Source organism: Meriones unguiculatus, chromosome X (genome assembly GCF_030254825.1).
Source record: "Meriones unguiculatus strain TT.TT164.6M chromosome X, Bangor_MerUng_6.1, whole genome shotgun sequence".
NCBI lineage: Eukaryota > Metazoa > Chordata > Mammalia > Rodentia > Muridae > Meriones > Meriones unguiculatus.
In genome coordinates this window covers 125,330,760-125,343,146 of record NC_083369.1, presented here as the reverse complement: position 1 = coordinate 125,343,146, position 12,387 = coordinate 125,330,760, and the positions used below count along the sequence as shown (strand labels likewise).

At 38.7% G+C, this 12,387-nt stretch overlaps 1 protein-coding gene across 3 annotated transcripts; it reads right to left on the bottom strand.

Annotated features, from left to right (window-relative positions):
- Nucleotides 1-2,106: 2,106 nt before the first annotated feature.
- Nucleotides 2,107-12,036, bottom strand: Spry3 (sprouty RTK signaling antagonist 3). Of its 3 annotated transcripts, none has more exons than XM_060374514.1 (4): nt 11,840-12,036; nt 11,224-11,349; nt 7,025-7,147; nt 2,107-6,304 (listed from the first exon to the last, which is right to left on the bottom strand). In XM_060374514.1, exon 4 carries the CDS (start codon nt 6,193-6,195, stop codon nt 5,329-5,331), a length of 867 nt encoding a protein of 288 aa, XP_060230497.1. In that variant the 5' UTR covers nt 6,196-6,304; nt 7,025-7,147; nt 11,224-11,349; nt 11,840-12,036; the 3' UTR covers nt 2,107-5,328. The 3 variants fall into 3 exon arrangements, with proteins under 3 accessions (XP_060230497.1, XP_060230498.1, XP_021485136.1); XM_060374515.1 differs by lacking the exon at nt 11,840-12,036 and adding an exon at nt 11,591-11,670; XM_021629461.2 differs by lacking the exon at nt 11,840-12,036 and adding an exon at nt 11,499-11,650.
- Nucleotides 12,037-12,387: the final 351 nt, after the last annotated feature.

Sequence of the window (12,387 nt, the reverse complement as noted above, 5' to 3'; positions counted from 1 at the left end):
CAGGACAAAAGATATTATACGTTTTCAAATGTGTTTGTGGTGTCTTTACTAGGTGGCAGAAATAGTTTTGAAGTCAGTAGCCTTGATTTACATATGATTTCCCTAGAGGCCCATGTGTTAGTGTTTTGGTCACTGTCTTATGGTACTAATGTGTGGTGGTAGAAACATTTTTATGGCACTAGAAATGGAACCCAGGGATTTTTGTATGCTAGGCAAGTACTATACAACTGAGCTTCATGCTAAGATTTAGAATCTTTTAGAGGTGTGGCCTAATAAGAGGACTTTCAGATGCTTGGGCATGCCTTTGAAGGGACTGATTAGACAGTGGTCTCTTTCTCATTCTCTATGTTTATTATCTACTGTGAGGTGAGTCACTGCCTTTTCCAAGTTTTCCTGCCATAGTTTACTGTCTTCTAAAGGCTTAAAATACAATGAACAGCCACTATGGACTGAAGCCATGAGCCTTGATAAACCTTTCTTCTTTCAAATTTGAGTATCTCAGATATTTTGTAATAGTGATAAAGTTGACAAACATACCAGTCAACAAATTTATTTTCCTCCTTCAAAATACCTAATTTATTCAATTTTTACTGAATTTATTACTGAGTTTTCCTGTTATTACTCTTATTAACTTAAATGAATGTATGTATACTCGTGCTTGTATTTTTTGACTAGTTCTTAAAATGAAATAAAATTCCATACTAAAAATAAGGTTATCTGGAAACTTTTCAACTCTTTAGTTGAACCAGGGACTTTATGTCCATGTTGGGAAAAAGACCTCAAAACAAGGCATTTGTGAGCACAGTGAAGCCCTTTATACTTTAGAGATCATAGATTGTCTCTAATTCACGTTAAAAGAATATGATTAAAACTGGGAATGGCAATGCACACCTTACCCTTCCAACAGTTGGGGGACAGAGGCAGGCAAACCTTTGTGAGTTTGAGGCCACATTGGTCTACACAGTGGGTTACACGAAAACCAGAAATATAGAGTGAGACCCTGTCTAAAATAAAATAATATGGTAAAAATGTAGGCACCAGTCTGGCAGCACCTGAAATCTGTAACTCTTCATATCTACACATATGCCTTGCTTTCTATAATAGAACAACAATGCCTCTTCATTGCTGCCAAGGTTACATGCATGGACAGCCACATGATTATCACCCAATATCATAGAGGAGTTGCTATCACATAAGAAGGTATATATAAATAACATGGGAGCTAGCAGATAAATTTTCCTCCACGTGGGCTGTATAAAGATGTAGTAATTTTATAAGAGGTTGAGAAATTAACTTGTCAGAAAAGATTGTAGTTAACTCAGTGTTGTTATATTTCCTAATAGTTGCTATCCTTCATTTCCTAACTCATTACTATTGTCCTTACTTCTGTTTTGCATGGATTGTACATCAGCTTTAGCTTCAAGTTCTGTTTTCTAGGAAATGAAAGTTAGGATACCTGAATTTTTTTAAAAAAATAATTCTTCACTCAAGTCAGATTTTTCTTTTTTTCTTTTCTTTCTTCTTTTTTTAATCGAGTCAGGGTTTCTCTGTGTAGCCTTGGCTGTTGTTCCTGGACTCGCTTTGTATACAAGGCTGGCCTTGAACTAACAGAGGTCCACTTGGCTCTGTTTCCCAAGTGCTGTAATTAAACATGTGTACCACCACAGCCAGGCTTCAAGTCAGAAATTTGTAATGACAACATTTTTGGAAGCAATGCAACTAAAGTATACCTGTAATTCTTGCTTTGTTATTAACATAGGAGCATATTTCTTTTAACTCCAAGGTGATAAATGCAGTATAATTAACAGAAGAACTAATTACTATCGAAGCTTGTTACTCTGTAATGATTTACATTGTACTTCAAATTTCTGAACCTGACTCTGGAACATGAACTTGAGAGAAAAGCACCTAGGTGCAAATTTTAGCTCCACTTTTTAAACAAGTTACATAATAATTCTGTGCTTCATTTTCTCATCTGTAAAATGGAGAGGGAATAGTACTTATATCATGCAGTTACTCTGAGGATGAAATGAGATAATATAGGTAATGATAAATAAATATAAACAACAGACTATTGTGATTACCACATAGCAATATGTAAGGGTGCACTATATTTATTATAGATAGTATGATAAAAAAAAATAAGCTTAAATTAAAAGAAAATTTCAGCTAATGGCATAGAACACATATCAAGGCACCAGCATGTGGAAAGAAGTAGAATTAGGTGTACAGTGACATAATTGTAAAGAAATGCCAGGCTGGAAACACCCATCTATACATTCCTTTTTATGCAGTACATATCATAAAGCAGAGAAATAATGAAAACAGAGCCACTCTGAAGGATTTAGAGTTATTTTGTATATATTTTAAATATACATGTGCAATACATTAAAATATATAGAGATGTGTGATTATATATTTACATATATATACATATCTATATGAAACCACAGAAGGGATACATATGCGCACTCACATGTCTATGTGCATACCCCAACAGGACCCATCTCTATGTAAACCAGATGCAGTCCATATCAGGCCAACTTGGACATAAGTGAAAGCCCTGACTCGGCAGCAGATTGCATTTAGGAACCCTTCAGTTTCTTCTACCAAGTATAAGGCCATTAAAAATTACACTGAGAAGAACTCCTCTGGGTGTATGGCAGAGCCCAGGGCCCTTCTGGCAGTGCACAATTTGCCTGAGTAAGGACTGCAGGGTTGAAATATCAAAGAGCTATTAAGAACGGGTTTGAAACTAATAAGCAAGCATCCAAAGAGTAACTTTAGCTTCAGAACAATGCACTAGTGTCAGAGAATCCTTAGATATCTGGCCTCTAAGCAAAGTTTTGGCAGAAGCAGAAAGAAGTATATGTGTTGCTACTCATCACCATCCAGTGTGACCCAGATAACAGGGCATAGCTTTTAGGGGTAGATAAGTTTGAAGTACAATTAGGCAGATTTTTAAAGATTAAACACAAATTATTTAAAGTTAAAGGATTTCAAAACAATATAAGATGTTACAGGTATTCAGGTATTGGTCTAGGGTTTATAAATGTTTCAGGAAGCCTAACCTTATGTATGGCACCATTTGCAGCAATATCATTAACAATATTAATAATCATCATAACATATTTATATATACAAAAATAGAGCAAAGCAATTCTACAAGAGGAGATGTAAGCGAAGGTATGATGCTGTGTGCAACCCAATGTCAATACACCTCAGGAAGTTTCATCACCAATAAAGACTTTGTGGCATATATTTCTGCAGTATTTATCCAATAAAGGGACATGGAATTCCCTTTCATCCTCTTGTGCATGACTATGCACTTCTCCTCACTTCACCCTGCAGCACACATCCATGCACACTTTAAAAGAGATGATATATAGAGTCTGGAAGTTTTAAACTAAGTTGGAGCACCCTGATTTCAAGCAAGTGCCCCAATATTTTAATTTCTTGATAAATTTTGGGTTTACAAACAGAGGGAAACTATATAATTCTCATGTCTCTTAGTAGCAGTCTTTTGTACCCTGCCATCACCACTGCAGCTTTTTTCCTTATTGACAGGGGTTCACAGCACAGGCTCTTTGTACATTTTAAGAGGGGAGTCACTTCTGTGCATTGCATGTCTTTCATCTCAGTTGTTCACTGTTGCTGAGATTTAGGTTCTTAGGCAGCTACCATTGCAGACAAAGTCAGGAGGGAGCACAGTGTGTGCAGCAAAATGTAGATGCAATGGCGAAGATACAACTTGGTTAGGGGCTTCTTTATGTTTTTCCCCCACATCTGAGCTTCTACAAGGTGACAGAGTCAAAGGTGATGTCCTCTGGGGGCAGCCTCAATACCCAGCAGTTAATTAACTACCCACCATGCATTGCAGAAAGACCACTACACTAACTTCTTAGGTTTTATGAAAAGTAATTGGAAAGGAATCACTTCCTGGAATTGTTAACAGAGTCCTAAGAAAAAGTTCAGAGTTAGTGTAATGAAGGGTAGAAGCAATGAAGTAGGAGTCAGAAGGTCCATGTTCCTGTTAAATCTTGATATCAAGTCAAATGTGTGGCCTTGGGTAATTCCCTTCCTGTTTCCAGACCTCAGTTTTCCCATCTGTAAAATTACAACTTGAACTAGATTAATATTTAAGATTCCTTCCAGCTCTAAAATTTTATGACTTTTAATGTCCATTATTAAGGCCCGAGCCATGCAGTCTCAGGACAGTTAGCTTCTAAGAGAGAACATACCTCTGTAATATCTTTTGCTTTGTTCATTTAGCTATAAAGCACGTCTGCCTTTGGCACTTGGGTCAGACATACAAAGTTATAAGCATCCTGATTTACTATTCTACTCAGCATGCTAGTAGAATCTGTCAGTACTATAAGTTGATTATCAGGAAAAGGAGAAAGAAACACTCCAACTAATTGAATTTGGAAATATAGGAGGAGCCTCATATGCTCACAAACAGGTGAGTGAGGTTGTGAGTGCATACACATGATGAGATACCGACTATTGCTAGCAATCAGTTCATTACAATAATCCATTTCCCTTAATACAATTTAGTAAATAGTATAGCATAGCAAAGTTTGGCATCTAAGAAAACACCTATGGAAAAACAGCACTTTTGAATGAGTCAGAGAAAAAGAGGCAGGAAGAGAGAAACAAAATAAAAATATAAACAAACATTAGTCTTAGAAAGCAGGATAATAAAAAGGTAGGAAATAAAGAAATGTGACAAAGTAAAAGGAGAAGCTGAAAAAGCAGAACAGAACAGCTTAATGAAAGAAGAGACAGGGAAATGGAAAGAAAGAAAAGGTGGAGGAGGAAGGGAGAGAGAGAGAGAAAGGGAGTGAGGGAGAGAGGAGAGAGGGGGAGTCATATTCCCTGGAAGGTTGAACGCTGTTCCACATGCACCTGTGATGACTGTCTTAGAAGAAAGTCTTCAAAGGCATTGTGGAAAACAGAGTGACAATCAGAGCCTGCACCGAGAGGCATTACCTTGGGGAGCCCCTAAACCTCCACGTTGCTGGCTCTGTCAGTCCTCAGTGTCCAAACCTCATGCCCATGTATCACCTGAATTTGCCATAACAGCCATAAAAAGCTGAGCAGGCCGGGTGTCAAAAGACTGAAGAAGAGTGGGATAGATACTGTGAAAAAGAGCAAGGCATCCTGCACTAGGATATACTTTGCCATTCTCCTGACACTGCAGGAACAAAAGAGGTGAGACCTTAACTTTGGCTAGTTTATTATGTCACACCCTCCCCTAAACATGAGGCCTATGCTTTACTGAAGAGGGTCAGAAGGAGAACACTCTGGATCCATCTTGTAGGAAGGTCATACAGACTTTTCCTGGGCCTTGGGGAAGGGTGCGCTACCAGATGAGATTTTTCTGCACACAGTGTTGGTATGCCTCTTACAGCGGCAGCCTGGTCGACGGAGGCTATCGTAGCACTGCTGGCACAGATGGAGGCATCCACGGGTAGGCAGGTAACAGCACAGGCAGGGTAAGAAGAGGGAAATGAGACTCATGGCTGCCCAGCGAATGAAGCAAGAGCTAGGCCCACAGGAGCAGGGCTCATCAGCACAGTTGTCTTCATCATCAGTGGAGCAGTGGTAGAAGAGGCCCTTGACACAGCAGAGGCACGTGCCATAATCAAGGAGGCTCTCAGCAGAGCAAAGGCAACGCTGGTTGCACATCCAGCAGGAGGGAAGAGGGCGAACTGCTGTGCAAGGGACACACTTGCAGCGCCCACACTCCTCGCAGATAAAGAGGTGATCACTGGGGTGCCCTACAGATTGCTCAGCTTCTCCCTTCAGAGCACCATCGACCTTTGGGCGGGCCCCTGCTTCAGGCTGGGTTCTGATGATGGACTGGCCTGAAGGAGAGGATGCAATGCTGGCCAAGAGCCTTTGATCAGAGGCAGTGGTGCTTTGGGACATTGAGCTGGCAATGCTAGATTGGCTCAGATGCTGAGGCAGGGGCTGCAGCTGATGGCACTGGCTGATACTGCGTGGGAGAGCAGTAGGCATGGTAGCCAGGGACCAATCAGACTTATGGGTTTGCACAATAAGGGAAGGGCTGGAAAGAGCCTGTTTACAGGGTGCAGGAGGCCGTTCCACATAATCATTGCTAGCATGAGTAGAGCGCAGCTGTTCAATAGGCAGAATTTGTTGGAACTCATCTATCGCTGTGGCATCCATTTTGCCTAGATTTTTTTGACCTCTAAGTGATTTGGGGTCACAGTGGCACTTACGGTGTTAAAAAAAGAGCCCTTGTAGTTATATGGACTTCAAAGTACATCAGAAAATCCTAAGAGAAAAGAAATAGAACCAATGTATGAGAACATACAAGTCACAGGTTTAGGCAAACCAAAAAACGTTAGGACTTATCACCACTTCATCTTTCAAATGCTGTATTGTAGGCTTCATGTAATACCTTTATTTTGTAAGTGAACTCACTTATTTTCAGACAAGTATGGTCATTTTATTCAAAGGATAATTCATTTTGGGTGGAAATGTTAGGTAATTTGTTTTTTGTTTGTTTGTTTGTTTGTTTTTGTATTCTATCATGTGGCTAAGATACAGAAGCAGCTCATTTAAGTTTTGAGCATCTGAATTCTAATAAAAATGGATCCAAATATTAAAATCAAAAGTCATTGCCTAAAACAGTATTGAAGCAAATAGAGGAAACTTCAAAGTTCTACCAAGAGAAGCTGCTCATATGTGTACATGTACATGTATAAATTCAAACATTCTTCTGCCTAAGACTATATGTACACATTACTACATTCAGCTTCCACAATCAAACATTTTTATATACAGCACTTGGTGATGTGACAACTGTATTAATCTATAATATAAGCACTGAATTATTTTAAATATCACCGTAATTTTACAATTGCATTTACCCAACAAATTCTACAAAGACTGTCTTTTTCTACTTCACACCAAAAATGGCTTTTGTAAAAGAAGAAATGTTCTTATACTATATTTAAACTTATTTAAATTATATTAGAAAATATATTCTTACATCTTCATTGTGCCACAAATGCTTGTGTAGTTATTCTCCTGAAGGCCGTGGTATAGGTATACTCAGTAAATGATGACCATGCAGAAAATATTTTACAAGTTGTAGACTCCAGTACCTAGAAGACTGAATGTTCAAAAAGGAAATGGAAACATGAATCAAAGAGACAACATGAAATACCAGGCCATAATGACCATTAGCGTTAATACAATACATATTTGAAATCTAGCAGATTTTAAGCACCCTCAGAATGAACCGATTACTCATACTGTTGTATAGTTTGGATAGATTAAATAAATGATAAATAAAAATGAACAAAGAGATAGAGAACAGTGTCAGATTAGGTTTCCACAATAAAGCAAGTGACACTGAAATAGGTCCAAAATGAAATGATAACAGAAAAAATAATGATACAATTCATTAAGAGTTCAGCAGCTAATAATGACTACACTTTGGTGGATTTTGAGGCTATTTTCTCTTATATAACTCATTAGCTAAACTTATATCTGCTTAAAAATTAGGTAAACATAATGAATGCTCCATGAATCAACTATGCACGATACCTTTTGTCAAATCATTTGCTTTATTTAGGCCTCAGTTTTATGACCTATAAAATTATAGGGTTGGTCTAGGAGACCTCCAAGGATACTGCCTCATAATGGTCTACATTTCTATAGCTATGTTATTTAATCATTCTTTCCATCCATAACATTTACATCTTCAAGTTCTTGATGGTAAATTGGGCAAAGTGCCCTTGTTTATTTGAACAATTCAAAAACAAAAATAGATTTACTTCATTGCACTTAAAGTCTCTGCAGCCTTCTTCCCATAGTTTTACTAAATCTTTATACAGTTAGAGTCTTAACATTGGAAGGAAAGAAAGTACTCATTTGACCATCTGAATAAACAAACAAGGACATACTATTCAGATGGATTGTAGATTATATGTGAATGTAGAACCTTTGGACTATGAAAAGTATTTGACAAAATTATAAGAAATGGGTTATATCCAACTCATCAAATACAGGATGGGTTGAGTCATTCAACTCGTGAATGCTTTCAATATTGCAGCATATGTTAGATATAGTTAGGTATATCAATTCCTAAAATACATAGAAAATGCCAAGAAATAGTTACAGGAAATAATCACATTGTTTTCCTAAAACAGGATTACAACGAAGACACTGAATACTCAGGGGCATGCCCACAAACTTGAAAGCTAAACTTGATAGAATATAAACAATTTAGAACCAGTCATAAAAATATTCAGCAGGGCATGGTGGCACACTGCTTTAATCCCAGCAATCAGAGAGGCAGAAGCAGGCTGATCACTGTGATTTCCAGGCCCCAGGCCAGCCTGATCTACAAAGGGAATCCAGGACAGCCAAGGTTACACAGAGAAACCCTGTCTGGAATACATATATATATATATATATATATATATATATATATATATATATATTTGTGGGCCTGCTGAATCAATCTAACTAAAAAAGATAAATAAACAATAAGCATAACTATAGCAAAATATAAGAGGGGGGAAATGTTGGGAAGATACTACTTGTAGACTAGATAAGAAAATGTATGTAGACTAGATGAAAAACTACCACTGCATACATGTTTATTATTCAGGATTCCACCCATTAAAAAGTTATTATTTGTGAGCAGCAACAATAAAATGTCTCTTGTCAATTTGATATTTTGATAAATGATAAATAACATACATATCACATATTATTAAATGGCAGCCAATGTGGTTATGAGTCTTGGCTATATAGTGATGGAATCTAGTGATTTTTGTCACGTAGTACCTCTGCAGTAATGAATGATGCATTGTAACCCACCCTGTCAGTCTTGCTGGCCAGGTGCTCATAGCTCTCTGAATAGTTTTTCTATAGTCATGAAATTTGCTATATTCAACCTAAACAGAAATTTCTTTTCTTATTTAGGAAGTAGGAAGCTAAACCTATTCATGAAATGTTAATGTTTGTTAATGAAAGAAAATTTATTTTCTGTCTAAAGCCTAAAACATGCCATGTTGAGCAAAACTTGAAAACTTTTCTGCCTAAAGCTCTTCTGTGTTGATACCTTAAGAAATTTCTGATTTCTATGATGTCTTTTTTTGATAGAGAGTGATTCAATGCTGATTTTTAAAAAGGGGGAGAAGAAAGAAGGAAGAACTGACTCCTGTTTTCTTCCACTCTCACAAGCTCAATGCTGTTTTGTACCTTACTGTGTAATGGCTGTGAGGTGTTTTTTCCCCCTGTACTCTGCTGTTTTATACACTTGTTCTCAGAATAACTGAAAGCAAACATAGGGGGAATTTCTGCTATGGCTTCATATGTTTTCTTAGTTCTACTGTTCCAAAGTCTGCTCTTTAAAAACCTTTCTCTGTGCAAAAGCATTTGCATCTCTATCAAAGCACACCCCCCTTACAAATACCAAGTTGTATATAGTTTACATTACTGACCTCTCTGTTACTGACTGGGCCTCCCTCCTACGCATACATCTTGCTAGAGCTGCCAGGTTCTCACCACATTTAACTCTTAACTTGTCACATTGCTACCCCATTCCTATTCATTACTTTAATAGTTTCATTAAGACTTGTAGCAGTTTATTTCAAGCTCCTGAACCTTGCAGTTTTGAGAACTTGACATTATTAAAGATATAGGTGTTTTAGTGATGAGTGATGTAGAAAAAAATTGAAACACCAAACAAATTCATATACTTCTAATGGTGAAAATTCTAAGATGTTAGTTATTCATTTAAGACACTAGAATATTTTTACAAGCCCCAAATTCTTTTCTAAGACTTAAGAAACTTGGGTTATGATCTTAACGCTAGCTTTAGTTTGTTGTGTTACTATAAGCAAGTGAACTCTCTGTTTCTTCATCTGCAAAATGAAGAAGTATGTAAGAAAGATTTTTAAAGCCCATTTTGCCCTGGTCTAAATTCTGTGCTGGGTTTTGGCTACATATCTAAGTTTGAAATTTTTTTCATGAAGAATTAGTCTCCTTTCTTTTCGATCCTTTGCTTCCTTACTGCTCAATTCTGGATAAATATCTCTAAATCCAAGTCACTCGGATCACTAGATTATGTTTCACAGCTAGAGACCTAAAAGCAAAACACAGAAACAAAATGTCTAGAATTTCACAATAAAGTCTTAGTGAATGTTAGAATCAAAGGGTATGCTTAACCATGGGATAAACTGCTAGTCTGTGCCTTATTTGTATTTATATATGCAACTGATTTGTTGGGTACATGCTTTAACACATTACATATTCAAATTCATGTGATAATACAACACATTATAAGGAGGTTGTAATATGTGCAGAAAAGCAACAATAATCTGCATTTCAAAACGTATTATCTGCTTAAGAGTTCAAGATTTTTTTTTCCATGGAACTTGATTTGCAGCATTCATAGGTGAGTGATAATTAGATGTGTGGAAGGAAGTGTACTAGAAATCATTGCCCTAGGTCCTATCAAATGTCTTTTGACTAACTAGATAATGTTCACAGGTTCTTATTTTGGACAAGATTCCCATATACTACATACAGATATGTACACATATCCTCAGGCATGAATCCAGAAATTTCTAAATCATTGCTCTGTAAGGGGGGGGGGGGGGTTATGCCGTGTCAGCTTGCGCCATTTCTACCCAAGGCAAGGTGATGTGATGAAATCCGAACCATGCACAGCCCAGACTTGTGAGCCAATAACAGACTAGCCCCACGCTGACAAGGATGCCCGCTGGGCAACCAGACTGGCCTCAGCATGGGCTCTTCCTACATCCTCACCTTGGGTGGTTAGACTGGGCCGTAAGGGGCTTAGGTAAGCACCAAAACGCATTAAAGGTCAACAGACTATACATTAAATTGGCATTTGGCTAAAAAAGGTTCATATTAAATTCCTATTTTGATTTTTAAATTTCCAGTATGGATCATTTTCTACAGAAGCTGATTCATTTAAATGTCATTTTAAGGGTTTTCAGTTTATTTTACCCAGGCGCTTTCCTGTGTGTGTGTTCGTTCGTTCGTTCGCGCGCGCGCTCTCGTGCTCGCGCGCGTACACACGCACACACACACACACACACACACACACACACACACACACTCACACCGCAGGCTGGAATGAATGGCAATCTGTGCATTGCATAGAAGGATTTCTGAAGTCTTTTAGAGCTAATCTCTGTGGCTTACCTTGAGAAAATGGTTTATCCATGCCGAGAAAAGCAGAAGAACTAAGGCTCGATCTGGCTCAAAGGACCTCTTCTTCAGAGTCTTTAGATTTCTCCACCTCTCTTCGGAAAGTCTGAATGAAAACTCCTTTAGTAGAAGAAAAGATAAAAACAGAGATAGTTCTGTCTTGGTCCTTCCGACACAGCAGGAGAGAGAAAAGAAAAAAGGGAGAGTGGAAGAGAGGGAGAGGGAGAGAGAGAGAGAGAAACGGCGGTGGGGGGGGATGAGAATCAGACCTGTAGTGGCAGACACTCTGTATAGATTTTACATGCAGAGCTCAATCTAGATGCACGTATTCCCCAAAGAAAGCTCAGCAGGGTAAGTTCACCTCCTCTTTCTCCTCCTCTTCTTCTTTCTCCTCCTCCTCTTCTTTCTCCTCCTCCTTTTCTTTCTCCTCCCCCCTTCTCCTCCGCCTCTTACTCCTCCCCCTTCTCCTCCTCCAGTTTCTTTCCCCCCTCCTCCTCCAATATTTTCCTTCCCCTCCTCTACCCCTCCCCCTCCCCTCTTCCTCCACCCTTACCTACTCCTCCACCTCCCTTTGCCCCTTCCCCCCCTCTCCCCCACCCCCCGCCTTCACCTCCACCTCCGTCTCCTCCAATCTGTCAGAAGAACCGAAGCAGCAGAAACTGCAGTTGTAGACACAGGGTATCTCAACGGAGCAATAGATACTGCTAGTGGTGTGATTATTTATACAGCCCTGGGTGTGTTGGTATATGATCTGCAGCAGTATGTGTGTAGGGTGAGGTTGCACTGTGTGTTCAGCTAAGCTAGCTGACTGTTTTGTGAATGTAGATGGTTTCTGGAGGTCTTGTGAATGGGTTATAGGGGAGGATGGGAAGGGATTTATTGCTCCTTGCTATAATTTCTTTCTCTCCCCCTCTCTGTGTCGTGGCTTTCCCGGAGCTGTAGCTCTTAATGCTTGGCTAAGTGGCGTCATCCAGCTGAAATTGAATCGACCCATTAGAACTCCCCATAGGAATCTCTGTATCCGGTCCCTGGGTAATGACTGAAACAAAATTTAAAGAGGAGTGGGATTGCGGGGGTGGATAAAAATTTTAAGGGGGCCTTATTTAAATATCTCTGCCAATCACAGATACTCAGCTTTTGCTGATTGACTGTAGTTCC